The sequence below is a fragment of the Rhododendron vialii genome, chromosome 9a, assembly GCF_030253575.1.
Source record: "Rhododendron vialii isolate Sample 1 chromosome 9a, ASM3025357v1".
Lineage (NCBI taxonomy): Eukaryota > Viridiplantae > Streptophyta > Magnoliopsida > Ericales > Ericaceae > Rhododendron > Rhododendron vialii.
Window position 1 is genome coordinate 2,280,246 of NC_080565.1, and position 27,885 is coordinate 2,308,130.

General features: G+C 38.4%; 2 protein-coding genes across 6 annotated transcripts; one reads left to right on the plus strand and one right to left on the minus strand.

Moving 5' to 3' along the window:
- Positions 1 to 240: 240 nt before the first annotated feature.
- LOC131301929 (GTPase-activating protein GYP1) lies at positions 241 to 12,457 on the minus strand. Its single transcript, XM_058328433.1, has 10 exons — positions 12,271 to 12,457; positions 10,580 to 10,730; positions 10,091 to 10,274; positions 7,008 to 7,078; positions 5,562 to 5,699; positions 5,357 to 5,448; positions 2,473 to 2,744; positions 1,876 to 1,961; positions 1,572 to 1,673; positions 241 to 689 (listed from the first exon to the last, which is right to left on the minus strand). The coding sequence occupies exons 1-10, from the start codon at positions 12,369 to 12,371 to the stop codon at positions 528 to 530; spliced, it is 1,359 nt and encodes a 452-aa protein (XP_058184416.1). The 5' UTR covers positions 12,372 to 12,457; the 3' UTR covers positions 241 to 527.
- An 899-nt stretch (positions 12,458 to 13,356) lies between these two features.
- Positions 13,357 to 27,654, plus strand: LOC131301930 (uncharacterized). Of its 5 annotated transcripts, none has more exons than XM_058328436.1 (8): positions 13,357 to 13,644; positions 15,678 to 15,749; positions 16,722 to 16,755; positions 17,463 to 17,693; positions 17,856 to 19,284; positions 19,755 to 19,831; positions 22,286 to 22,367; positions 25,187 to 27,654. In XM_058328436.1, exons 1-8 carry the CDS (start codon positions 13,562 to 13,564, stop codon positions 25,201 to 25,203), a joined length of 2,025 nt encoding a protein of 674 aa, XP_058184419.1. In that variant the 5' UTR covers positions 13,357 to 13,561; the 3' UTR covers positions 25,204 to 27,654. The 5 variants fall into 5 exon arrangements, with proteins under 5 accessions (XP_058184419.1, XP_058184421.1, XP_058184417.1 ...); XM_058328438.1 differs by having other exon boundaries at positions 13,358 to 13,644; positions 17,463 to 18,792; positions 18,994 to 19,284; XM_058328434.1 differs by having other exon boundaries at positions 13,358 to 13,644; positions 17,463 to 19,284.
- Positions 27,655 to 27,885: the final 231 nt, after the last annotated feature.

Genomic DNA, 27,885 nt, shown 5'->3' on the forward strand with positions numbered 1-27,885 from the left:
TAAACTGTGATTGAAAACGATGAAGAAAGACGATGCCTTGTGCTCTTTTTTCTCTGGACAAGACATTAACGAAGGTCAGATTTCCGAAAACACTATTCCGTGCTCCAGGAATGTTGCTTCAGGTCTCCCAAGAAGTATACGGTCCTATCCCCTAGTGTGTGGGTCCCATACATCGCCTGTAAGACAGTGAAGCGCATGCTCCTGGGACACTAAATATCAGTCTGCAAAGAACCGCAGGCATTAAAAATTATTGTTTTTCATTAATAAAATTGACAAATTCACAAAAAGTGAATATTTAGTAGTGTTACAGTCGAAAGTTTCGTGCTGTTTGGTCAAAAGGTACTAGTACATAGAACTCATTACACATACAAAGGTTAGAAATCATAATACAAATGGCAACAATAAGTTAGTTTCCCACAAAGGAAAAGGGAAAAAAAAAATACATATAGGAAAAGGAACAACAAAATAAAAAAAAATAAAAAACGTATTGCTCAGTCATCAGGGAAGAAACAAATATTTCCCTTTCATCAACTAGAGAAGTGGCTGGGGGAACTCTTGAACATGGTGTGCCACATATATGCTCTGGAAAGCACCATCTCCAGCTCTACATGGTTCCAGTTCTCAGTTGGAAGGTGTTGGAGGAACATCACCATCTCTTGGAAATCAAGTTTCTGGATCTTATCGGACCACTGAAAGACGAAGCAACATACAATTCAGGATTTTGGATTTCCGGTGAAAAAAGAAGTAAAAAACGAAGCAGCATAGACTTATCATAGATTACCGAAAGAGAGAGGTTTCATAATGCACGTAAGAGAAAGAACCATTCCAAAGGGAGAAGTATTTTTAAAGCTTAGACAAACAATAGCTCTTTATCAACTTACTCGTAAAAATTAGCTCTTTAAATCTGTTCTTTCAGAATTCAAAGCAACTATCCACAGGAAACATTTCAAGTTGGAGAATAAGTGAGTTTTAAAAATGAAACAACGTTGGCATACACCATGTAGGTGTGGATGGCAATAGGTGATGGCTTAGGCAGAAATAAGCATGGGAGATCATGAACATATTAACTACTGAGCAATTTACTTGGTATTATCCATGATTGGGTCGGGGGAGAGATGCATCATCATCCAGCATTGATAGCTTCAAATAAGAACATACTTCCCAACATTTCACCTGGTAAGAGACTCCTACAGTGGTACTGAGATAATGCAAGCTTTTAGAGCAGTTTGCAAGATTGACCTTGTGAAGCTATTTTTTGTGAAACATGTTTTGAACCATAACAGCCTTTCAAGATAACAAAAAAGCCGTATGTAACTGTACAAGTTAAAACAAAGCCGTACATAGTTGTACAAGTTAAAACAATTGTAAAGTTGTCCCAACAGACAAGCTTGAAACATGCATGCTTTAGATCTGTCTTTGACCATGTGTTCTTATTCATCCAACTACCCAAGTTATACAAAGACTCATGTCACTAGCCTGTGTCCTGGTATTCAACTTGAACGAAATTTTACATAGATATACAAACTTAATCACCAAAAAGTTCCAGCAGGTCAATTGGCAGAATATCTTACCGTTAAAAGAAAACTGGCAAATATGTACACAAGGAAATCTGGCAATGCATCTCCTTCAGCAAGGTATGTGTCCCACAACCGGGTAACCAGATGGAAAGGTATCTAAGAGAACATACAAATGCATTAGCTAACATTTCTATAACGGGAAGCACGCACACATCCGCACGTCATTAATTAGTTGGACATCCATTACACCTTGAGAGTTGAGACCAAAGGTTAGGCCTACGTGGAACAACAATGTATGAAAAAACAAAAATAGAAGGAACAACAAGAATCAAAATTTTGCTTAAGGTAAAAAACAAACCTCTCGTATTAGAAGACAATTGAACCACCGGAATGCAAACTGAAGGAATTCAAGCCCTTGCTCCTCAATGTGTCTCGAAACAGGTTCTGGAAAACAAAAAATAGGGCACATGAAAATTAAGTAAACTGGATCCTTAAGTATCTCGACACATGAAAAATCAAAAATTAGAAGGAAAAAAAGAAATAAATAAACACCCTCATTGTGTAACCCTCTCGACTCTCGCCATTTCCTCTTATTCCATTTGTACGCCCACTAGGGCTAGTCCATCAGTCCTGTGCCCTCTCTACAATCCAGTGTGATTCAAGGCTTTCAAGCACCAACAACTAATCAAGTCGAGTTCCGCTCCGATAGATGGTTAAACTACTTTTGCTCCATTTTGGTGGATGCTTTACACTTGAAAAATGAGCACATTTTTCTAGGGGATACAAGGGTTATAGTATTGGAAAAAAAATTAAATCAGGAAAGACTGAAAAATGTGAAAAACAAGCAGAAGAGAAATGGGGGACAAAAAATGATTTTAAAATTAGGAAAGAACATCAGCTTTCCAGAGGGGCACACAACAAGAAATTAAGGCTATTTAGCTATAAGCGGACATACCATCAATCCGCCTAACCAATTCCTTCAGCTTAAATACAAGCCTCTGAATTCCTGGTTGAGCAAAGGTGTAATGGTCTTGCATGCCATCGAGCAATTTTGATAAGCACCAATAGCAATCAGCTTCAATATCAGATATTTTCTCCGGAGGTAGATCCAAAGTTGTCCAATCATCCACACTGCCCTCCAAAAATTCGGATAAGAAAACTACTAAAAAAGGCGTAGCAAGATCATTTATTCCTTGAACATATCCACTTGCAGGATGTCGAATGGCCCTGGGGAACAGTGAGAAGATACAGAAACCTTGGATGAGAAAACAAGAAAAATTAGAAGAGGGAATAAATATGTCTTTATGGCCACACCATACATCTTAAACAGGCTGTTTATACCTTTTTTTAACACGGAAGGGTAAGAGAGTAATTCCACTTACCACCTCCGCTAGGCAATTGCTGACTAGGGAGGGGTATGAGGACCCTCTTAAACACCAGGTTTTTTATACTGAAAAAAGGAATAATTTATTAAAGATCTGAAGATTAGTCAAAGATAATCTAACGAAGAAGTAATAGTAATGGCCTAAGGGTACATCAAACAAAGTAAGGGATGGGTCAGATATAGCTGGTGGAGTTGCATTTTGCGCCTCATATTGAGAATAATCAAGAAACTTTATCCAAAACAATGACAAAATAAGCTTTATATGATATGACCAAGTTGCAAATTCATTGTAGGAGTGGGCCTATAATCCATGGAACTTTAAGATTCTCAATTTTCCTGAAATCTCATTAGTTGTCAATCTCATTGTGGAAGCAGTTCAAATTAAGTAAGTCACTCCCAAATGATAGGATCACAAGACCAACATGGATTCAATTCTAAAACATGAGCTACTGCAGCACAGAATCTATTTACAAAAATATAGGCTCGCAACTGCTCGTCAATATGTAACAACTAACAAGACAACCTTGCATAACCTAGAAAATATAGTATAGCGAAGGCCGACAAGTGCTCCTTGTTTGCATCAAAAACCAGGTGTCCGCACCAGCAAAGGGAAAAAAAAATTGGCTCCAGCGGCAGTCTGGTGGAGTCAGCTCCAAAGTTAAGTACCATGTCCAACACTCACCTATCAAGTCACTCATCATGAAGAGCTAGCCAATCCCCCAAATCCCCTGGTGGGGGGGTGTTGGAAGACAAGGAACAAGAGGAAGAGAAGAAACGAAAGAATGTACCAGGGAAAAACATGATGCATGACAACAATATCCATTACCAACAATAGTTTATAGTTAGTGCAGCAAGCCCGTCAGCGACCACAGCTGCAATTTCCAGTTGAGAACCCCTATCCTATAAGCTAATAGTTGAAATAATATTTTGCTTCCAGAAATCCAACCACCAGCAGTTTCCAGGACATGCAAACTTATCAAACCAAATATTCAAGGGGTGGACAACACACTCTTGCACGGATAACAAAAACTCTGCACGCACGCGTGGGGGTGGAGAGAGAGAGAGAGAGAGAGAGAGAGAGAGAGAGAGAGAGAGAGAGAACTATCGGATGTAAGTTGTTAGGAATTTACTCAAACCAAAACTTAAATCATGTGTCTGGTTATGATGTAATGGCCTTGGTAAGAACTTAAATCATGTATCTGGTTATGCTGTAATGGCCTTGTAGATTACGATTAATTGATTAAGAGAAATTATTTCTTCTTTATGAATAAGTACATCAGCTACTCTTTTAGATAAGCCGAATTTGCGAAGAGGGATATATCGTGGAGTAAGTTAGTGTTGAGACTTGAGAGTTTTACTCCAGTACTCCAGTATGCCTTGTTTGATCCCACACAACCATAGGTCATGCAGGCACATGGAGATTTGACCACAAAAAAAATTCCACTCAGTTTCTTCTAATACTGGTTTCATAACACTCTGTTCTCCTTTATTTGGGACAACCACGAGATCAGTAGCCTTATGAGAGTACCTTGAGCATTCTTGAGCTCTTCATTGCCATTCAACGACCCACACGTTCCAGATTGAATCACTTCACATCAAACCACACTTGCAGTGGCCTTGTATCTTTGGCCCTTTGTAACCGAGCCATCCAAAATGGAAATCAAAGCGTGGTGTGATTCAATCAAAAAGAGCTGATAAGGTAAGAGCAAGTGGAAATCTATCTCGCGGAATATTCAAGAAAAGACTTCAGAGGTCGATGTTCCAGATAAGGTTTGTACTTTCTAGCTTCGGTGGTGGATTTAATTACGTTGTTGAGGATCATTGGATTGTGTAGTTTTTAGCCTTAGGGAATCACTTGTTGAGGTTCATACATGAAAAGCTTAGGTCTCCTTCCTTGCATCTTTTGTTTCCCATGGATTGATAAGTTAGAATGACTAATGAGTTCGAACTAGGATTCTGCCCAGGTAAACAAAAGCTTGGTAAAAGAGACCGAGAAATTAAGTAAGGAGCAATCACACATGTAAGGTAAGCAAAGTGCTACGAGCTAAAGACTTGGGATTTTGTCCAACCACAGTCACTCCAAATCACAGTTCAAGGCACCCTAATGGATTTCAATTGAAAAGGCTTCCCAAAGGCATTGAAGGAAAGGTAGGATATCCGCTTTTATGGCAAAACAGTTACCACAGGCTTAGAGAAAGACAGGGCAGCAATAGAATAGCTCGAATGGCTGTTGTGTTCCTATTTGACCCCCAGTATTCTCAGGTAAAGGAATTATTTACTTGCCCTTCTGAATGAGGACCATGGAACAGAGACTATCCCTGCTTAGTTCAGTGCATATTTGACAAGGCCAGAGAAATCACTTGTTTTCTTGTTTGTATTCCGTATTTACATGTGGTTATCACAAGGCTATCCGAAACCAAATAAGGGAAAATCAAAGGAGAAAAGTGTATCTAACCATGTATAGAGGATGCGCTCCAAGGACTTCTGAACCGCTGCTTGCTGAAAGAAGGTGACATCAGGAACGGTTCTGGGACAATCCACGGAAATCTAACTAGGACAAAGAAGGTAAATCCTGTAAGAGGTTAGAATATGCAGTAGAAAACACGGAACAGTTAAGGCAAGCAATAATTGGAATGGCGTTTAGTTAGTATCCTCACTACCTGGCGAAGCATGGTAATCTCCTCATCTGTACGCTGAATATCTGGAATGTCAAAATACTGAGCAACACAATCGAGATATTCAAGACGCTTTCTTCTCAGAACTCCCTCCCTTCTATCTGAATTAGTGGGTGCATATCCCTGTTGACAGTGAACTTTTTTCATTTAAAAAATGCAACAATTCAATAAACATCTGGTTAGCAAAGCATCACATCAAGTATGCGCTTTCCTGTTTCACAAAAGGAATTAATTGTCATAGAATGCTTCTGAATCAGCAGACAAGGAGCTAGAGTTGTATACACCAATTACAGCCATATTTCAAAGTCCTAAAAGAACCACAACATAATACTTGCAAAACAAGGGTTGGATGACAAAATATGGTTAGCAGACCGATGAGTCCAAGACTATATAAATGCAAAAGAAACAGTAGAATCTCTTGCCTGTAATCTTGGTGAAAAAAGACCACATGCATGTCGAACAATATAAAATTTAAGTCCAAACCTAGTCCACTTATTATTTATTATGTGTGAAAGGAGTTCAGTTTGGAAACCTCCATCCTACTTCATATTTCTTGTTGGTCCCTGCATCCAACGATTACCAACAATATGGGTCTCAGGGAGAGGGAAATAATTGCACAGGAGGGCACTTTTAAAGAAGCTTTAATAAAACTGCACACATAACATGTGATGACATTGCCCAATCATCATGTACCAAGCCCAATTAGGAAAATGATGGAGACACGTATTCTGAAAGAGAACGAAACCATTAAATCAAGCCAAAACCCAAGATTACAGCAGGTAAGAATGCCTTCTAAACAGATATAGTTTGTAATATTGGTATCGGTCCCCATACCGGTATCGGTTGCAATGTGGCGGTTTCAGGGCGTGTCATCCGTAGCGCAAGGGTATCACTGACCATCAGTGACCGTAGGTGTGAATTTTTAAAATTCCGCACAACATATCACTGATACCACCGTTACGTATCAGCCGATACCGTTACGTATAATCGATACATATGCGACTTTCCTTCACACCGCAATATCGGTCGTATCAGAACTTGGTACCTATGATACCGATACATATCAGCCAATACTGATACGTATCAATGATATTTCAAACCATAAGGCTAAGCCCTAGCTTAGCTCCAACCTGGATTGTTATTACTGGTCCATTTGGAAGGCGCCAAATAAATATAAACTAAGCACAACCATAGACAGCATAATCCTGGCACAAATGTAATGGAAAATTCTGCGTATAGACTTGTCTTGTTTTTGTATATACCTGCACTAGTCATGCCAAGCCCTTTATACCATAATGAAGGCATCATCTGCCAACCCAGTAGACAAAAAGCAATGACTTTATACATTCTGATCGTTGGATGCATTGACAAATACTACCAGTCAAAATGCCTCATAAAGTTAGTACTTGGTGTGTTACAAGTCAAGCTTACCAAAAGAAGCCTCCACACAGTTGGCCGCAAATATGGTGGGACGCCACTCCAAGCTAACTCGCGCAATTTGTCTGCAATATAGGTCATCAGGTAATAGAAATTTTTTTGTTAATGTTTGCAGCTCATAAAACGAAAATGTTGAGATGGATGTGTGCCAAGACTTTGCAAGAGAGAATAATAAACGAAACCTTTGCAGAATGAAAGCGGTAGTACCGACAAAAGATAAGATGACAGAAAATAGATTAAGGTGGTTTGGACATGTCTATCACAAATAGTTCGATGCTATAGTGAGGAGCGATATGGTTATTGTAGATGGTAGCAATAAAGGGAGAGGTAGATCAGACTTGACTTTAGAGACAGTAGTTCGAGAAGACCTAGGTCTCTTGGATATCACAGAACAGGATGCCCTCAACAAAGCTCAATGGGGAGAACAAATCATGTAGCCGACCCCAATTGATTAGGACTTAAGGCTCAGTTCGATTTGGTTTGATTACAGCACCTAAAACCTGATATATATATATATATATATAAAATAAAACAGCTCAGTATTTGAATCCTATGTACATAAATCTAACGGCCCAAACTTATCCTTCATAAATCCTACGGCTGCAAAGAGTCAGAGGGCTGGAAAATCCTATTTTCAATCTTCTCTAACCTTTCCTATTCCAACTCTCTTTTGTTATGGAAAGATAGAAAGCAATAAAACTTCATTGTCAAAAAAAAGAGCCGGATTTTGAAATAAGAAAGGGAAGTAATATTTGAAACCTTAGCACTCTCTCTCTCCCCGAAGCAAGGCGAAATCTTCTCTAACTTTTTCCTATCCCAACTCTCTTTTGTTATGGGAAGATAGAAAGTAATAAAATTTCATGTATAAAATTAGTGCAAAGCAAATCGTAAACTAAACAAAAGGGTAAGAAATATTTTTGCTTATCGGTTGATCAATTTCATTTTTTTTGATGTGTTTTTTTTTGTAAACTAAACAAAAGGGTAAGAAATAAAATATGTTTGATCCTAATTTAAGAAAAAAATCTTTCCGTATAAATCAGTTTCGTTGGCTGGGTGGTTAATAGTTCCACAATTCATTTTAGTTGTATTCAAAATGCGTTGCGCCGTGCCTTCAGGCACAGGCAAACTCTAGTATATATATACACAAAATCAAACGGAAAAAACTTTAACTTGTGCCTCAAATTAATATAAAGTAAACTGTATACGAAAATTCCCTAGAGTATGATATAATAGTACGCACATCACTTTTAATCGCCTAAGCGGCAAGCCACGTCGCGGTGGGCCCATTCTGACCCTTCTTAAACACGAGACGGAGGATTTGGATTACGGCATTACACATGGTACTATGTATCCTACTTACTCAGCACTCCCCGAGGATGAGTTGGCCGCTGGGCCGCTACTTTATATAAGGAGGACTTGCAATATTTATCCTCCACCATACACTCTCTTCGCACTATAGGGGCTACACTCTCTTTACAACATGTTAACAATACACTTGCTGCAATATTCTCTCTCTCTCTCTCTCTCTCTCTCTCTCTCTCTCTCCCCACTTTGGTTGCCTTAGCTCTCTCCCTTTACACACACACACACACACACTCACTCTCTCTCTCTCCACTCCGGTTGCCTCAGCTCTCTCCCTTTACACTCTCTTCGCACTATCGGGACTAACTCTCTTTACAACATGTTAACAATACACTTAGTGCAATATTTATTCTCCATCATACATAATTAAAGATATTCCAAGTCAAAAAACTTTTAGATGTACAATAAACAAGGTTTATTCGTTTCCATCTAAATTGTTATGTTAGAGCTTGTCCAACATTGGTTAGTTATAACTGATAACCCACAAAACTAGTATGAGCCTCTACAGCTTTCCCTCCTTACCCAATTGCTTTTGAGTTGGATACTTAAACATTTTTATTTTGAAAGTGACAAAAAGTTGGATATCCCTTATGTCCATCTAAACCGCGTTGTGTTAGAGCTTGTCCAACATCAATTAGTTATAAACTCCAAACTAGTATTTCAGCCTATGCAGCTTTCACTCATTGCCCAATTGCTATTGAGTTGGATACTTAAAACATTTTTTTTTTCTTGAATGGCTAAGAAAAGTTGGATACTTAAACATGGTATCAAAGGTAGGCTTTTGGACAAGACTCCCTTGTTTTTATTGCCCCTTGCCCCCTTGTTTTGCGTTAAGTTCACCTTGTTTTGTAGATCCCTATGTTATAGATATTTGTTCACATCTCCACATGAGTTAGAGGTCGCACACGTAGGCTCTGTCCCACATTGGTTGCCTTCAACCCCCAAATCTAGTGTATCCCTAAGAGTCTCTGCATTCATTCTCAATTGGCTTTGAGTTAGATACTTTTAACAGATTGAAAGGTTTATGTTTCCTAGGAGACCAACATGAAACATAAATAGAATCCCAAAATTTCGACGTTTCAACCAAACATACCAAAACACACCAAAATTCTACAAAACATGCAGAGGCGTTGAGTTGTTTTAAATTCTTTTGACATTTCCATTATGTTTTGGATATGTTTTCCAAGTGATTCTGAAGCATTCAATATACTGCCAAAGCATTACCTTTTCCAAACTGAGACAATGTGCCAAAACAGAATTTTGATATTTGACAATAAATACCAACACAGGGAGTAACTAAGAGAATAGTGTGGCCCCCCCAGTATCTAATTCTGTAAATACTACATGCAATAAACAATGGACAATCAAGCCCCCATTGTTATGCTGGAATTGAACATGCCCCAAGGGGATGTAAACTATTTGTCGTAAAAACAATAAGAGGATAAAAATAGATCATTTTTTGCTCAGCATATCTGCTTGTTGAAATAAGGAACAACCGACAGAATTCTAGAATCAGCAAGAAGATAAACTTAAACGTATAACGGGTAGGATCCTAGAGTATTTGACAGCATCACTAGCATCTACGCCTCTAGAAGAAGCCTTCCGTACAAACATGTTTAACCCTAGAACATCTCCTTTCCAGATTATCATCCTTTTCCATAAACTAAAGAACCAAACCTCAAAGGTAAAAGGGTAGAAAATCAATAGTAGTATACCTAAGATGACTGTTGGGCCTGATAATGCTTTTGTGAACTTCATCAGCCTTGCAGAATCAGTAGCTCTAGCACCAATGGTCGACTTCTGAGACTCTTTGGAAGTATCCTCTCCACTGGAGGTTGATGTTCTTGACTTGTTACCAGTTGAATTAGTACTTGGAGTGCTTTTACTTTGGATATCATCCTTCATTGATGAACAAATAAATGGCTTAAAACAGACGAAATCACCAATGTCCAAGGCATGAGTTTGATATTACTATAATAGTCTTGGTAACCACAGCCCAATCGCCAATAAAAAAAACTACAGAAAATGCAAAAAAAGTTTGAAACACATTTCACAAAATGCAATATTCTTTCACAGATTTTGTATACACTTCTCTAGGATAGCAATGCACTTTTACCCATTAAGGGGCAGCCGTTTGCATTCCTTTTCTATAAATGAACCAAATTATAAGCATGTTATTACTTATTCGTAGTAACTGCCATTACCTCAACAGAGTCATCCAGCCATTCACTTGTTCCGGCATGTTTATTTGAGAAACTCCTGTCGGTATCCGGAGAGCGTAAGCTTGAGTCGCTTAGTGGGTCAGATCTACGTGTTAACATAACCTTGCCAGGGAAGCTGCGACCTTTAAGAAGCCTAAATAGTGATGAAAGGATGAATCAGATACAGAACCATTTTATGTAACATATTCCTCATGTGGACAATGATAGTTAAGCTCCCACCACATACTGATGAAATCACAAAGTTGTATGCAATAAAGGCAATATGCAGTAAACTGTTATAGTTCGAGACAAATTGGTACAATATATCCCTTTGAGGCAAACTGGTGATCTTGAAACTACTAAGAATATGGAACTTGGATTCAATGCAGCAAAGTCAATTTTTAGCCACTAAATGAAATAAATTTATTTACGTACAAGAGCAACAAGCCTAAAACCAATTCATCCAACTCTTGAAACTGAAAGTTATACTACTCGTGACCAGTACAAGAACATGCACACACCACAAAAGCAACAAACCCTATTGGCTTCAATTCTCATAACATTACTAGAGTTTTGCAGATACAGAGACATGGGCGCGCGCACAGCTTATAAGCTTACATGTATATAATTATGCATGCACAGACTAAGGGTGCGTTTCCGCTAAACTAAATGGACTAAATCACATGTTTTCACGAATTTAGGCTCCGTTTGTTTCGATGTAAAATGTTTTATAATGTAAAATATTTTCCATGTAAAATGTTTTTTCAGAAAACAAACTTCCAACTTTTATTTTTCGGTGTTTGGTTGGCACTTGAAAATATTTTCAGAAATCAATAAAATAGTGTAGAAAGAGAGGGGGGAGGGCTTAAACGGTGGAGAGATCTGAGAATATTAGAATTAAACGTGGATCTGGACTGACGATTAAGAAAACTGAGTAGTGAGAATTACAGTAGAAGGCAGCGAGTTCATTTCGAAAAATAACTTACGGAAGATTTAAGGGTAAGTCATTTTCATCCAATTGATGGAAAATGTTTTACATGTAAAATGTTTTTCTAATTTTTTCCACAACCAAACATCGAAAAATAAGTAAAACATTTTACTAGAAAACATTTTACGCCCAAACAAACGGAGCCTTATAGGCAGATCATTCTCCTCACATACATCAACTAAAATACCATTTAGCGGAATCAACTTGACTATTGTCATGCCTGTAGTCCATTAGTTTAGCATAAAAGCACCCTAAGAGAGCAAGAGACAGACAGATAGAGAGAAGATTTGATCTTTCTCGTGTAGAATATACGCTCTATGCAGAAAAAATAGGTTGATAAGCATTGAAAAAACAAGCACAAAATCCTCCAATAAAGTTACAAACCTAAAAACCAGAACACCCACATTACCCTTTTCACTAACCAAATCTAGTGCAAATCAATTCTAAGCTATCCCAAAACAAATCACCAAATCCCAAAACAGATCAGACTACATATTATCAAAACCCACCAAATTCAATCAGATCCGGGCGATTTTCTCACCTCTAAATCTAAAATTTCCGATCCTACAAACATTTCTCCCAAATGGGTACTCCAATCTGGTGAAAAATTAAACGAGTTCCACTGAAATTAAAATTCTGGGTTTTGGAGCACAGTCATTGGGATCCAGATGAACTAAGTAGGGAATTGCAGAAAGGACATACATACCCCTGTACATTTCTTAGCGTTTGGTTGAGACTTGTGAGAGTGGTATTACTGCTATCTTTTCTTCGATCTTCGTCTCTGCTGTTAGTGTTGCTGCCGTTCATGGTTTCAGGGCAACGACCGTACTCTGCTTGTTCTTCCCTTGTCCCTTTTCAAACCTGAGCAGAGCTTATCAGAGAGGAAGTGGAAATTTTCAATTACACCCTTCTACTTTAACCATTTTCATACACACCCTTCAACTATTCTTACATAGTAAATTACGTCTCGACTCTTGAACCTTTACTCAAATTTTAACTTTATGAAGAAAAATTTCATCTGCTATGTTCCAATGGACAAACCCAAACATAAACACAAATTTGAGTAAAAAGGTCTAATGAGAACATAGTTATGAATTGTGAACAACAAAACAATCCTTCAAAAATATGAGTAAATGTTTAAGTCTCTCTTGATTTTGTGAAAATTTTAGAAAAACTAATGTGATTCAAGTTTGAGTCAAGGATTAAAGTAACTTTAGAGGGATTTCTACTCAAAATTTTGTTTTCATTTAGTCACTAAAAAGAGTAAGGTTTGCTTGGCTAGATGCCATGGAATCGATTGATCTATGTACAAACTCACATAGGGCCCAGAAAAATATTGACCATATGGATAATAATTAATTTTTACGCATCCAATTGACACATACGTTTAAACCCTGTATAGAGCTAGACATGGTACTGAGATAAGTCGGCTATGAGGCTTGGTTGGCTTAGTATTAATATTGTTGTAAACGAATTCTATTTGCTCTATCTCTACTTATTAACCCGCTTCTACACAAGTTTTTTTTTAAATCGTTTTTATCACGCTGTAGAGCACTATCCTGATCTCCTTTTCATAATATACAAGGCAGATTTTGTTGCCGCCGGAGATGAGTTGGATATGATTTTACAGTTAAAAAAATAAGTTAATCGCAAATCTATAAATATATGATCAAGACTTTATTTTTGAATCATAATAACCATCCAATTTTCTTGAAAAACACATATTGAAAATCTTCTCAAATTACTATAATTCGCGAGAGCAATAATTGAAAGAGGTCGTGACTCGGGAGCACGAGAACTAATAAAAAAGAGGTCGTGAGCAGTGAGCACCAGTGGAGAGCACAGTTGGAATTGAACTCTCGCTCTCGTTAAACCCTAGATGGATACGAGTAGAATCTCTCTCGCTCTATTTTCCATCAAATTTCTATAAAAAAAAAAAAAAACCGAACCCTAAACATTCAAAATACCTGCGTGCGTGCGTGAGACCAGAAACAGAGATGGAGGAGTTTCTATTGACGGACAGCGAATCGTTGTACGCCAAAGTCAAGTACCAAGAAAAACAGCTCAAACTCAAGAGAAGGTCAGTGCGAATTTCTTTCTTTCAGTTCAACATGTAAAAATATTATGCTCTCAGGAAACCCAGTTCGTTTTTTGTGCTTTTTATTTATTTATTTTGTATCTGTTGGACTGCTGCTAAAAGAACTGCTTTGTTTGCCATCAACTGGTAGAATTCTTCGCTCTTGTTTACCCCTTCTTTATCTTGCCATTCCAGCAACATGCTCTGTTTGGGATTGCTTCAAAAAAAATTTCACGAAGGGAATTTTTTTTATTACTCCCAATCTGTTTGGTGGAGTTTTTGTTTCTTTTTTTTTGGTAACCTGATGTCCGAGCCACCTTACTCTTGAAGTTAACAACCGGGTAATCCCTCCAGGGGCCCAAGGTTTGGATTGTTTTGGCCCAAGTGGATTTCAAACATTCGAACTCATGGAGTTTTACAATTGTTAGTTTTTTCATGCCCACTTGGCCAAACCCCTTGCGGTTTTTGTTCTATATTGGGGTTGTATTTTGTTTTACTTTTCCTATTACTATGACAAACTAAGTATTAGGCCCAAATATTGCTGGGTATGCATTTTTGTTAAAAAATATGAACTTTTTCTCATAAATTAAAAGAGCCATTGATATCTCAGAAATTGTCGAAAAAAGTTTGTTTTTTCTGACAAAACTTATTATGTTTAATTTCTTATTTTGCGGACCGAACAACTTTTTGAGACAGTGAAGGATTCCAAAAAAAGGGAAGAAGAAAATAAGAAGCTTTTTAGACACCCCAAGGAGTGCCTAAGTCTCAATTAATTGGCTCTGCTACTAAAATGAAGCAGAAATCTGCAGTGAAGAAGGAATGGGAACAAAGGGCAGAGTGGAACTAACTCCAGAGTGTATTGTAATTTCTCATATGGCAGAGTGGAACAAATGGAACCAAAAGCATTGCTCCGATAAATTTTCTTTGCAAAATTTGTGGCAATAATATCCTAAAATAGTTAAGATGACAGAGAACACTAAAATGCTATATTTCCCAACTTTATATTTTTGAAGATCTGAAATTATTATGTATTTCAAATCTTCCCCAAAAAGTCAGAAAATACTTAGAGGACATAATTACCCTTAATTTTGCTAAAAGATAGTTATCCAAATAGTTGATCATTTGGGCTGCATTGAAGTTGGACGGTTTCTCTATGGATAACAGGCTCTCAAAATACTAGTGGCATAGTTGTTATTAGGATTCGTTTAACTACGGACAATTGTACAAAAGGAATGTACCAGAAGGACAATTACAAATTTGAGGAATATTTTCCCGTTGTGTAAGTATATGAATTGGTCAGATGGTATACTGTTAAATCTTATGCTCTTAATTTCTGTCATATTTAAATGTTTGAGAGGTTCTACTGGTACAGATGCAAGTATCTGTACCAGTGTGTACAAATCTCTTTTTGGTCCCATTTTGAGTCTCAAAAAAATGATCGGAACCACTCATTTTATTTAAAATACTTTATTTACGGCTCCTACGAAAAATAAGTTCAATCCGGTATCGGTTAGGGCGTCTACAAAATGTCCAACTTTGTCCCAAAAATTAAGCCTGAATTCGAAAGCAAAGTTGGATGTTTCCTAAATGCTCTTTCCGATACCCGATTGAGCTTATTTTTTGCAAGGACCATAAGCAAAGTATTTTAAACAAAATGAGCGACTCCGATTATTTTTTTGAGATCCAAAACGGGCCCAAAAAAGGGTTTGTACCCATTGGTACAGATATAAATCTGTACCATTAGACTTTTTGTATTTAAATCAACTTCTTATAGCATGAAGTTATAGTTACACTCATGCGAAAGCCAAAAGGTGGATCAAGGTTTGGCAGATGTTTAAACAACTACGTTAGTAGTGTATCCACTTTGTGAAATGCAGAATTTCCAGTGGGATAATTTCATTTCATTAAACAACGCATCTTTTTGAGTTAATTTCCAACATTTTCTTTGTAATGAGGTCTGTACCTTCTGATTTTACATGACGTTTCATGGAAATTTTGGGTATGGAGCTTGAGGTAATCAGTTTGGGTCTGGGCAGGTGGTTGATGGGACTTACTTTATCTGATTCTGAGCAACAGCAGGTAATCAAAATGAAGCTTCGGGAAAACAAGTAAGGCCACAATTCTTTCGACCATGTTTGTTTTGAGACTCTAGACTCAAACTTTTCTCTCTGTGCACGGTCTCCAATAAGTTTTTTTCTCTCATTTCTCTATCTATCTCTCTCCACTCATTACCCTAGAAAACTACCTCAAAACCCAAAACAAACATGGCCAAACATGTCCTAAATGAAAGTCTGTGAATATGACTGTTGTATGAATCCAGTTTTTAAAATTTGAGTTTGACACTTGTTGATTGGGTGTGCTGATTAGTTTTTTTTAAATTTCTGTAGAGTGGCATGGGAGTTGTGATAATCCTTATTATATGTGTTGCAACTTGGGTGTTCCTGCCTAAGTGTCAGAGTTTTCATTGTTGACAGGCTTTAAGACTAGTGTGAGGGGAGCGAAGCATATGTGCCCGCTTGTATTCTACATGATGACAGACTACTCTGAGTTTTTTTGCTTACTATTTTCTGAGATTTAACTTCTAGGTGTGGTGGTGTCATTGAGTGATAAGAGCAGGCAATTAATCAATTTTGAAAAAAATATCCAGTTGTAAGCAATGTGGATCTTATTTTCTTCATGTTACTGTTCTGAATCACTCCTATATGTGAATGGGTGATGAATCTGCTTTGCGATCAAGTGTTTGGATTGAATCTCGGTAAAGCAAACCTGTGAGAAGTTGACTCGGCTATTTGAGGACCCAGAAAGACAAGATATTTTTTTGGGTTCACAAATGGATGGTACATACTTAGACTCTTGGGGCAATGCCCACCGAATGAATCAACTAGGAGGCAGTTGAAGACTTAGGCAGCGATCACAATCATCAAAATGAGAGAACAATGATGACTGCCTACAAAGCTTTTGTTCACTTTTTTTTTTTTAAAACTTTTCTTGATTTCTTTATTTTAGGCTTTCCTTGATTTGATTCTTGCTTATGCTGTCATGCTTGCTGATGTATTGTTTTTTTGGTTCTTTATCAACAGGACTTTACTGGAATCATTCCTTAGGGAAGATGATGTAAGTATTCCCCTTAACCTGAAATGATATTGCTAAAAGTTAACCTATAGTTCCATATCATAAGGAGGAGTGCTCAAGTTCATTATGACTGCATATAATGAGGCATCAAGACTCGAGTTTTCTGTTGCTTTAACTGTTTATACTTGTACTCGACGAAATGTAGCACCGACACTCCAAAAGGGCGCCGTGTCCACGTATTGGACACGGGAACACGGCTGGGACACGCAGGGACACATATTGGACATGCCATGAGGCATGTCCAATAATTTTTATTATTTTTTGATAGGGGACACGGCTAGGGGTCAAAATGTAATATTTTTTAAATTTTTGTGGGTTAATATGAAATTATTCAAAACAGTTGGGTTAAACTGTAATTATACCTTTGAAAAAATTTATGCAATTTGTGAAATTATTCATATGCAATGGTTCATAATTTTTTTTTATATGTGTACATATATTTATTTTTTATTTATTTATACACGTGGCGTGTCCCCCGCCATGTCCGTATCCCCATTTTTTTAGAATTGCTGTGTCCCGTGTCCATGTCCGTATCCATAGCCGTGTCCGTGCTACATAGGACTACTACTCGTAGCCCTCATATGTGTCTTAGGGTCTGGGGTGGGTGGTTTTGCTTGCTTGAAGGAAATGATTCCCCAGTTTCTTCTCAATGCTTAACACCTGCTTGATTGTCTCAATATTATTTTCAGGTAGACTTTGAAACCATTAAAGCTTTTGTAGAAAAGGGATTTGGGGCATGCAATCTTGAAAGAGATCACTATGTAGATCAAGATAATAAAAAAATCTCTGATTTGTTAGCTGACTTGAGAAATCATTTGTCCGTGCTTGATGATATGACCAACAAAGGACTTCAACGTTTTGCTGAGGTACTGACAGGTGGCTCAATTAAGTTTGAGAAAACCCGTTTGAAAATGAAAAAGGTAATCAGAGAACTTCTTCCACAAGTGCTTGAAAACTGGAAAGATAGAGATAATCAACTAGCTGATGATATATGTCAGCTTCTCAAAAACCCTGGAAATTTTAAAAATAATGGAATACTTTTTACTCCTTCACCCCAATCGTATCATGCTTCTGTTACTAAGGTACTGGATGGACTTGATGATATACCTTCCCAAACCTTGAGTGCAATGGACAGGAAACTAAGAGGTGTCCATGGATATGTTCCCCATTTATGGCCCTCAAATTCTGGCTGGAGACGAAGAGCTTTAATTGGTCAAGTGAGAAAAAGTTGTATGGCAATACTATCAGAACTTGATGAAGAAGATGAACTACCGGAACCACTAGCTAAAGCAATTGCAGTTCGATGCTTATCAGCAAAGGTAATAGAAGGTTGCCCCTGTATACTACCCGAGTTTTGGAAATTCTCTCCCAAAATTGAAGCCTTACAGGATGGGCTTGCAAAGGCCATATGGCTTCTCAAACCCAAAGGGAAAGGGAAAGAGAAAGGGAAAGTAAGATTTCCAGAGCTGAAGAATTTGCAACTGTTGCTTGACCCAAATTCGGTGTTACCGAAAAGGAAATTACGAACTGCAGTAAGGAAGCTGTTGATCGAGTATCTTTTCGAATGCAGTGATATGGACACAGTGCCCGAATATTTGTTAGAAACACTTTCAATTGTCAATAGAACCTCTAGAAGGGCTCCATATGGATTTGTATCAAAGGAAGAAGTAGAAGAAGAGGTAGAATTCGTGCTGAGTGTAAGTGCTCAGATAAAACAGGTTTCGTGGGACTTGCTTCCTGAATATGAGTTTGACTTAGATTTTGCAGATGCATATGGGGAGGATTTAGAAGAAAGCGACGATGGTGATGCTTATGATGTCTTTGTAAGTGTTGAGCAACAAGAAGTGGTGCTCCCAGAGAATAACGCATGTCATTCTCATGATCCATATGACCAAATAGAGACCATTGGGGAGACAGATCCAGCTAATTCTGAGTCACCGGGCTCCCCTATTGAAGAAAATGAGTCTACCCAGTTTCTTACACCCAATAGAAGGTCAAGCAGTGATTCTTTGCTGAGAAGTGAGCCTGAGCATTTTACAATAAATTTAGTTGATTCTTCTCCTTCTTCCTCTTCGTCTTCTGAACTTTATGGTTTAGAGGATATCGAAGAAAATGATTTCTGTGTAAGAAGTGCGAGGGATTTGGAATCGAGTGATGCCCATTCACTTGCATTCAAAACTACGCTAAGTGGCTCTTCATCCCATTTAACACCAATTACAGGGTTTGATCAGAACCATGTTGAGGGACAAGAACCTAATGTAGACCAAGGAAAGCCCCCTGATTTTGTTTCTTCTAACTTGTCATCTGGGGTAAACTTTATGCATGACAAGCAAAGCATGAGTAGAAACCAGTACATTGCTGTCCAAGAAGCATGTGACAAGACAAGTATTGTGGCCTATCGTCTCATTGGAAATGTATTGGATGAGTTTGCTCAAATAGAACGTTGTAATTTATATTCGGGTGATGTATCATATCTCAGAGGTGATAGTTCAATTCGAAAGAATTCCGAAGGTACGTAAATGCTCTTTAAAGTCCTATATTCGTCTCTCACTGAAATAAGTAAAGTATACATTGCTTTGCATCACTGTCATTGCAAATGCTTGTTCCTGTTCTTCCTCTTGTTCATGTATGTAATAGCAGTCATTTTAGTTGTTTACTAAAGGAAACTGTTATTGAAACGATGTGTGCAGTTTGCAGAATTATGGTTGCATTCCTGTTTCCTTGACCATTTTAATTTCTGTGTTTGAAAGAAAAACTAGATGGTTCAAATTATACTAATGTGTCCACTTACAATTTATTAATTCCAAGGATGTGGGGAATTATATGCCTGTAATTAATTCTAGTAGTTCCATAGCATTGCTGTTCCTGGATGGCAATTGACAAGCACAGGTGTGTTCTGTTGTGAAGTAGTTCTCGATTTGCTTCTCCTTTTGAGCTCAATATATGGAGTGGACACTGTGTAATGTGCAACTCAATTGCAGATTCTGATATATCAGTGGACTATTCAAGAATTCATAAAGATTGCTTTGTTAACTGCACCTTAGTTAGAACCACCAAGGTCTTGATTTTCATCTCTTGTGCTAGTGTGTAATTTTCTCCTCTCATGTTAATAGAAATGAGAGTTAGAAACCCAGTTTAAAAGGGAAAAGAAAGGAAGTAAATGAAAACAGCAAACTTCATTTAGCCTAAAGGCATTGCTTTGAGTGATTCCTTTCCGTGGAGAGCTATCTGGAGCATGCTATCTGGAGCACTCATGCTCGGTGCTCCAACCAAGGTTTCTTTTTTTGTTTGGTGTGCAGCTAAGAATGAGATTCTCACAATAGATAATCTTGTACAATGTAGAATGATAATCGTGAATAGGTGATGCATGTGCTTTAAAGATGGCGAATTGAAGTCACATTTGATTATTCATTGTGCTTTACCCAAGGATCTTTTTTTTTGCTCGGCAAAAGAAAGAGTTATATTAAGGCTCGAAGCGATACATCGAGGGGCTTAATCAAAGTAAGCATAGAAAACTTACACGATCAAGCAGAAAACGGAAAAAAGAGGAACCACCAAACATCGTCCTCCAACAAAACATTGGAAGATCACACCTCAACTAGACTAAGATCTCGACTTACAGTTTTAGAAGCCTAATTCCATCCAAAAAAACCTTAAATTCCTCAACCGTGTACAGCTTGATGTCGAACTTTGCCTTTACCCACATAGCAACTCTAGTTTTTACCTTGTCAACGACGGCCCAACAGATATTGAAGCGTTGTTAAAAACGAACTCGTTACGTACTAACCACAGCGACCACAACGTTGCAAAAAAAGACGCTTCCCACAAACTTTTCTCAAGGTTCCTAAATCTATTATCCATCCACCTCTTGAGATGATCTTGCAGAGATTTGGAGCACACCCATTGTACATGCCACCATTCCAAAATCCGCGACCAAACCTCCCACGAAAATTTGCAGTGTAGAAACAAGTGGTGCGGAGTTTCCAAAAACAGAGAACAAAGAGGGCACAAGGTAGATTGGCCTTCGAGAATCAAGTTTCTGTCCAACAATACCGATCTTGTCGCCACCTTGGATTGAACAGCCATCCAAGCAAATATTTCTACCTTCGGGGGGCTAATGTTCTTCCACAAGCGTTCTCTCCCCAAACTTCCGGACTGCCCACTATTTTCCCACTGATTATACACCGATTTTACCGAGAAACGATTATCAGAGGACCATCTCCAATTCAAGGAATCACGACTGGACGAATCCAGAAAAATTGGTTGTAGCCTCTGCTTTAGTTCCTCCATTTGGTTAGATTCCCAGTCTCGTAGCATTCGGCTAAAGGACAGGTTCCAATTGTCGACTCCCGTTCCACTCCAGAATGCATTGACAACCGCTTCTTTTTGAGTAGAGATCAGGTATAGACGAGGATAGTCCTCTCTAAGAGTCGAGTCCCCCAACCATACCTGGTTCCAAAAGGAGATCTCCAAACCAGAATGTACTTGCATTCTAAAGCCCTCCTGGATTATGTTTCCTATGCATGAGGAAACTTCCCCAATGGCACAAATATCTCTCCAACAGTTCGAGACCTTACCCGATGAAGGCATACGGGTAAGCCAACAGTTTTGTTCTAAACTGTATTTTCCTTTGATTACTTTTACCCAAGGATCTTTGGGTGGCGGTTCTTGTTTGGTGGGGCATTTCATGGTTTTTTCCAGCGACGGTAGTGAAACTTATTCAGGAATGGGTTGGGGCCAGGGTTAATAGAAGAAGACAGAAGCGTTGGAGGTTGACTCCACCGTGCTTGATGTGGCTCATTTGGAGCCTTTTCCTTTCTAGTTTGTTTAGTTGGGAGTCGAGGGAGAGCAATCCTTCCCTTGATCAATTTCTTGACATGTTAGATGTTTTGGCGTTTGGAATAGGCCCACTAGGCGACTAGGGTATAGTTTCTGTTGATTGAGCAGAAATTTTTTTTTCCTGGTTTTTTGGCCTTTTGTTCTTTGCTTTCATTTGTTCATGGGTGGCATCCCCTTATGCCTTTTCACAAAAACATATTATTCATCGAAAAAGAAAAGACAACGCTGATTGCATATCACTTCAACCATATTGTATTGGAAGTAATCCGCTCCTGACATGTCTTCAAGTTCTTTCACAATTCAGGTTGCGTAGTCTTCTACTGTTGATTGGACTCGTGGATACACAGGAGAAACAACAGTTCCATGTTTTATCTATTTGAAAGCCTTTTGTCGGATTTATCATCAGTTTGAGTGAACTTTTAATTTCTGACCCGGCAGTGTTTTCTAATTGTCTTGCATGACTCTTTGTACCTGGCTATCTTTATTATTATCTCAAGCTGCTTCTTGTTTTAAGAAATTGAAATATGCACTTTTTCCTTGTTAATCCTTGTAGCTATAACTGATGACTAAAGAATTTGGTCTCAATCACTGTTTGTGTCCTTTCAATTCTTTTTCTTGTTTTCCTCATTATTTGGAGGGTGATGGATGTTTATATTTTCCAAATTGTGCACAGTTGCAAAAGATGATCAGATGGATGTTCACGGTTCAATTATCATTCAAGCGCTTGAAGAGCTATTACCTTCATTCCCTGAAAGGTACTTTCCTTTCTTCAACTAGCTGTTTTCAACTATATTCAACTGTGTTTTCTTTTGCATTGTTGCTTAGAGTTTTAACTTGAGATTGGTTTTTGTAAATTCAGTTCCCACCACATGTCACTTTTAGTGGAATCATGGAACTAATATTTGTGTTTTCCTGGAGAAGTGAGTGAATTCCTCCAAGATCACCAAAGGGGCTGAACCTCTGTACATGAGGATTGTATAAAGCAATCTATAAGATATCAACAAACTTAAAAGTTTCATATATACGGAAAGAAAGAGTCGCAAAGGAAATCTCCTCTTGACAAAAATGAAAGTTAGAAAGGTTTCATTTATCAGGATCCTCAAAGGTACATTGATTCTGCTTTCAGTAACTAACCGAATTACACGTTCTGGAGCCACTTTGCAAGCCTTCGTCATCCTCTTTGATTAGCACCTAATCGGCTAATCAAGTTGCAAACTGAGTCCCAAATAACCCGTGAGATTCAAAAGATGAAAAAACACACTCCTGTTAAATCTCAAGCCGCGACGTACTAATACAAGAGATAATTGTTAAAGGATCAAAGTCAAAACTGATTGGCATTTGGCAATGGGTGGAGATGCTCCTTGCCTCATATGCAAGTTTCGGTGATGGTAATGAACTGATGTCCAGCAGAGACGTAAACAAATAATCAATGTCATTTGTATCACCAATGAACTAGTTGCTCTTTTTGGCACACATTAGGGGAAATCTGTCGATAAGAACTACATTCTCGCCCAAAAACCTCCCAAAGCCTAGTTCTAATACCGTGTTAAACCTTCCAACTCAAAGCCGATTGACAATGGCTTATACACCAATTTTATAGGTATATTAACCAATATGGGACAAGCTTTGATGATCATGTAGCGACTCTTTTTGATTTATTGTTCATAGAACACCATTTGCAAAGCATCATAAGCCATCCAAATTGCCAATAAAAACATTTTAATCTGATCCATGGCACTGTCCAAACTGTAAGGACACCTGTTGTAAGTTGGAATCCCATTTTCCAGTTACTCTAGCAGTGGAAGAAAAAGTCCAACCTGCAGCCGGAAACTGAGAGAAAGGATTTATGATGAACCACCCACCATCGCCCTTCAAACACTTTCTTCAAGCCTCATCCAACATATATCTCTTTTTCTTTTTTTTTTTGGAACCAGGCAATTTTATAGAGGGAACAAAATCCAACCGAGTAGAGGAGAAAACCCTGTAAACAGAATACAATCAAGCCTGGGCTACAGAGCTTGGCACAAAGAGAAAAACCAAGAAGACCACCCTAGCTACACCCAAAGGAACTAAAAAACTACTAAAAAATTGAGTCAAGGATTCCCCAATCCATGCAGATGGTAATGTTATCCACTGTCCTGGGAACATTCCGCAATGAACTAGCACAGGCTTTAACTTCTTCAAGTATTTGATGCATCACTAAATCAGAATTATGCCCAATCCGTCGAAAGATACGTCCATTCCTCTCCCTCCAAATGTAGTAAATAGATGGAGCTAGGCATAGCTTGAACAGAGAGGCCCAAACAGAATTATTCTTGCAAGAGTGAGAGCTGCAAGAAACTTCCGATGCAAGAGACCAATCATGAGTGAAAGAACCAAACTTGGCTCTGATGCCTAACCACACCCTTGAGGAAAATTGGCAAAAGAAGAATAAGTGAGCATGTAATTCAACACTCCCCAAGCATAAAACACAGCTACTATCATGGACAATCCCCCAAGCCATTAACCTGTCTCTAGTATTCAACCTTCCCTGAATAGTTACCCATTGCATAAACCATAAAGAACCACCTCGGAACATGCCTTGTAGACCATCCCACCTCAGGAGCTGAAGAAGAGCCTCCCAGGCAGACTTAGCAGAATAGCACCCTGATGAAGTCAAGGTCCAGATTACTGAATCTACATTTTCAGGATGAGGTAAAAGGGTTGGGTCAGTGTTGGCAATGATATCTAACTATGGCAGATCTGCTTCTATGCCATCTCCAGCTTCCATTATGAATTATAGAACACACCTTAGCTTGAAGAGATCTACCAAGATTAGTAACACACCGCCAAGATTGTGCCAATTATCTAGCCACAGAAAAGTATTCTCACCATTCCCAATCTGAGTTTGATAAACTGTTGACTAACTCTCCTCAGATCAAAGAGCTTTCTCATTGTCCAGGAAGAGTCACTAGGTAACTTCATAGACCAAATGCAATTGTGTTTTATAACATACAAATGAACCCATTTAACCCAAAGAATGTCTTCCTTCTTGCAAAGGGCCCATAAGTGCCTCATCATAAAAGCCTTATTCCAATCTTTTAACCTTTTCAAACCTAAACCACCTTCTTTCTTTGGTGTACACACTGCACTCCAAGCCACTTTGGCTCCAGAGGATTTCAGCTCCACTCCTTGCCAAAGTAAAGCACTAAGCATACTCTCAATCTCCTTCATAAGCTTGCAAGGTAAAATAAAGATCGAGGACCAATACACCTGAATACTAGACAAAACTGAGCTTATTAATTGAGCCCTTCCACCAAAAGAGAGAGATATACCTCTATCGCAGTTACATTGGAAACGTTGAGCAGTTCTAAGGTGCGGGATGTCCAAACCCTGAACAAGGTCAAATTTTGTCGTGTTTTCGTAATACATACTTTACGGGTTCTTAATATGATGATACATACTGTGATACTCATATATTCATACATCTACCACTTTCAGGAAGAAGAAATGTATGCATACAAAAAGCTGGCTAACAGTAATTGTATTTTTGTTGGTACCAAAGCATAACCGGTATATGTGTTTATATTTGCAGTGGGAAAGAGAGAGTGAAGGAGTTGATGGGTTTAAAGTAGCTTCTCAGCTACCACACCTAGAGGTCAGTTGAGAATTGGGTTATTGGAGCTGTTTACAAGGAGCATAGATTCTCGCCCACAAAAAGGTGAGAAACCAAATCTTCATCTTCTTGCGCCGGAGGTTGTTCAATATTGGATTGAATGTTCCTCAATATTTTAAAAGAGGGACTAGTTCTATGGCATCCCAGAATGAAATATTTGATGTTGGGTCAGTTCTTTGTGTAGCTCAAACTTGTACCGTTCTACTGTAGCTCAGGCTTGAAGATGACAACGAGGCCACCAGTGAACTTGTCATTAAACGAACTTGTCGTTAAATTTGAATAGTGAAAGCACCAAAGCAGTTCCATCTAGGGGGGAGCACTGGTCGGTCCGGGTCGGGTTTGGCCCTGGCCCACCACCCGAACCGACGTTGGTTTGGCAAAACTTCAACCCGATATCGACTGATGTTCTTGACAAACTCAGCCGACTTGACGTCGTTGGTTAGCCGGTTGGGTCGGTCGGGGTAGTCGGTCTGAACTCTTGGCTCCCATATTCAAACGAAGATCTGCGAATAGTTGGATAGAAAAGAAGAAAATACAGACCACCATCTATCACCGTTTACCGTTTCTCCACCATAGTCCCTTATCGTCATTGTGCTGTGGGAAATGGAGATTGTTGAGTGGGATTTGGACTTTGGAGGCAAAGTGAGGCGGTGAGTAGCTCCATGAATGTAAATATTTTGAGAAGGCAAGATAAGTCTCTGTCTGACTTTCTTGTCTTGGGAGAAAAATATAAGAAGTGTATAATGTATTTACTCTCTGTAATCTGACCAACCAATCTAAGTATGCCACATGAGGTAGGTAGCACAGATATTCGGTTAATGGGTGAGATTAATTTTACAACCGACTCAGACCGATCACTCGCATTTTTCAAATGTTCTGCACCTGATTTTGACCGATCAGTTCATGAAATCCGACCGTAGCTGCTCGGGTCGGATCGGATCCAATCAGATCGATCGGGTTTCTTGGTTGATTGGATATCTGCTCACTACAAGTTCCATCCCAGTTACGTATCTTCTTATTTGTTTTTTCCCCTTCTTAAGCATCAATGCAGTTGGATTTATTACCATGTAGTTAGTTACTCTTTTCAAGTCATTGACTTCAAATGCGCATAGTTCATATTTTTTTCAACGAGATTCTCATATTATCGTTTAATATTTTAGATGTTTTTATGCTCGATATATCATCTTTGATTGAGTTACCTCAAAATACGGATCCTCGAGAGTGTACTAAAAAGTTTTTACTGGTTTGAGTCTTTGTGAGTACATGAGGACTTTCAACCCTTCTAATGTAGGATTTGGAGATTGCAAGTAGTTTTGTAGTTTAAATTTCTAATTGCATTATTTTACTACAAATTTTTTTTTTTTGGATGCAGGCAAGCCTATTCTCATAACGTTCAACCCCCGAATCCCTTTCATTTCAAATCCAGTCGTCGAGGGGAACATACAAGTTTATCACACATTATAACACAGTGTAACAACTTGAAAGCTACCACAACTGTCAGATGAGCATTTCAATAATGAATTACAGTCCAGCTGAAGTGGCTTATGAATATTGAAACCTAACCTTGAGGACAAGTAGTTAAAAGAATAAGGTTTGTTTGGAACGTATGAAAAAGAAAAGAAAGGAAGGGAACATAATTTTTCCTTGTTTGGTTTGAGAGGAAACAAGAAGGAAAATAACAAAACAATGAATACTTTTCCTCCACACTTTCCTATTTTTTCCCCAAGTTCCAAACAGGCCCTAAAGAGTCAATGTTAACAGACTATTTATACTAATATATGCTCATTGTGTGACCACCATCTTGTACTTAATAAAAGAAACATAATTTTTTTTTGATAAATAAATAGTTATATTAAAAAGAAGGTATAAAGGGAATACCACCCGAATATAAGAGAAGGTCAAAAGACAAAAAGGCCCTATACAATGCCGAGAGAATAGTAAAGCTCAAACCAATCTGAAAATTGTTCAAGGGATGAAAACAATCTCTCTTGTCCCAACTATACAAGCTATTCACTAAAAAAGATTTAATAGAGCTTTTTCCACCCCTTCAAAAACTCTTGGATTTCGCTCACGCCGTAAAAGAAACATATTATTTATGACGTAGTTGCACTTCAGTAACTTATGCACCCTTACGGTTTAACAATTATGTACAGAGAAGTATTAATGACTCATTAACTTGCCTGCAAAGGTGACTGCATGTAGCTAGTGTAATTAAATGAGTGTTTAATGCTGTTTTCATCTTCCTTCTAACCCTTGGCTAGTTAGCTATCACGAGGGATGAGGGGAGGTGGGGGTGGGGTATCGTTGGCTTGTATCATTCTACTGGTATATTTGGTTCTCATCCTTTCACCCACTTTGATTGCGGGGTTTGAATGCTTGCCCAGCAAGAAATGGCGCAAATACGGAGGTTGCCAGGATGGTATAGTCCCTTCATGTTGTGAGAACCTTAAACGACATGATCAACATTGTGTGTCGAATTATGTCAAAACTTTCAGTGAAGATCCCAAGCTGTTGGGCTGGTTTGCCAATTGGAGCAGTTACCAACTTCTTTGGGAAGATGTTGGGTGCGCTGAATTACGATGATCGATCGGCGGAAAAAGAAGGATTTGCTTACCTTT

Bases quoted from the DNA above. Each gene is read 5' to 3' on its own strand.
- LOC131301929 (XM_058328433.1), bottom strand. From the start codon at position 12,371: ATGAACGGCAGCAACACTAACAGCAGAGACGAAGATCGAAGAAAAGAT. The intron at 5,449-5,561 runs GTAGTGAGGATA...TGTCCTAGTTAG, and splicing joins AGATTACCATGCTTCGCCAG to ATTTCCGTGGATTGTCCCAG. The intron at 1,674-1,875 runs GTTTGTTTTTTA...ATGTTCTCTTAG, and splicing joins ATTGTCTTCTAATACGAGAG to ATACCTTTCCATCTGGTTAC.
- LOC131301930 (XM_058328434.1), top strand. From the start codon at position 13,562: ATGGAGGAGTTTCTATTGACGGACAGCGAATCGTTGTACGCCAAAGTC. The intron at 19,285-19,754 runs GTACGTAAATGC...ACTCAATTGCAG, and splicing joins AATTCGAAAGAATTCCGAAG to ATTCTGATATATCAGTGGAC. The intron at 19,832-22,285 runs GTCTTGATTTTC...AATTGTGCACAG, and splicing joins CCTTAGTTAGAACCACCAAG to TTGCAAAAGATGATCAGATG.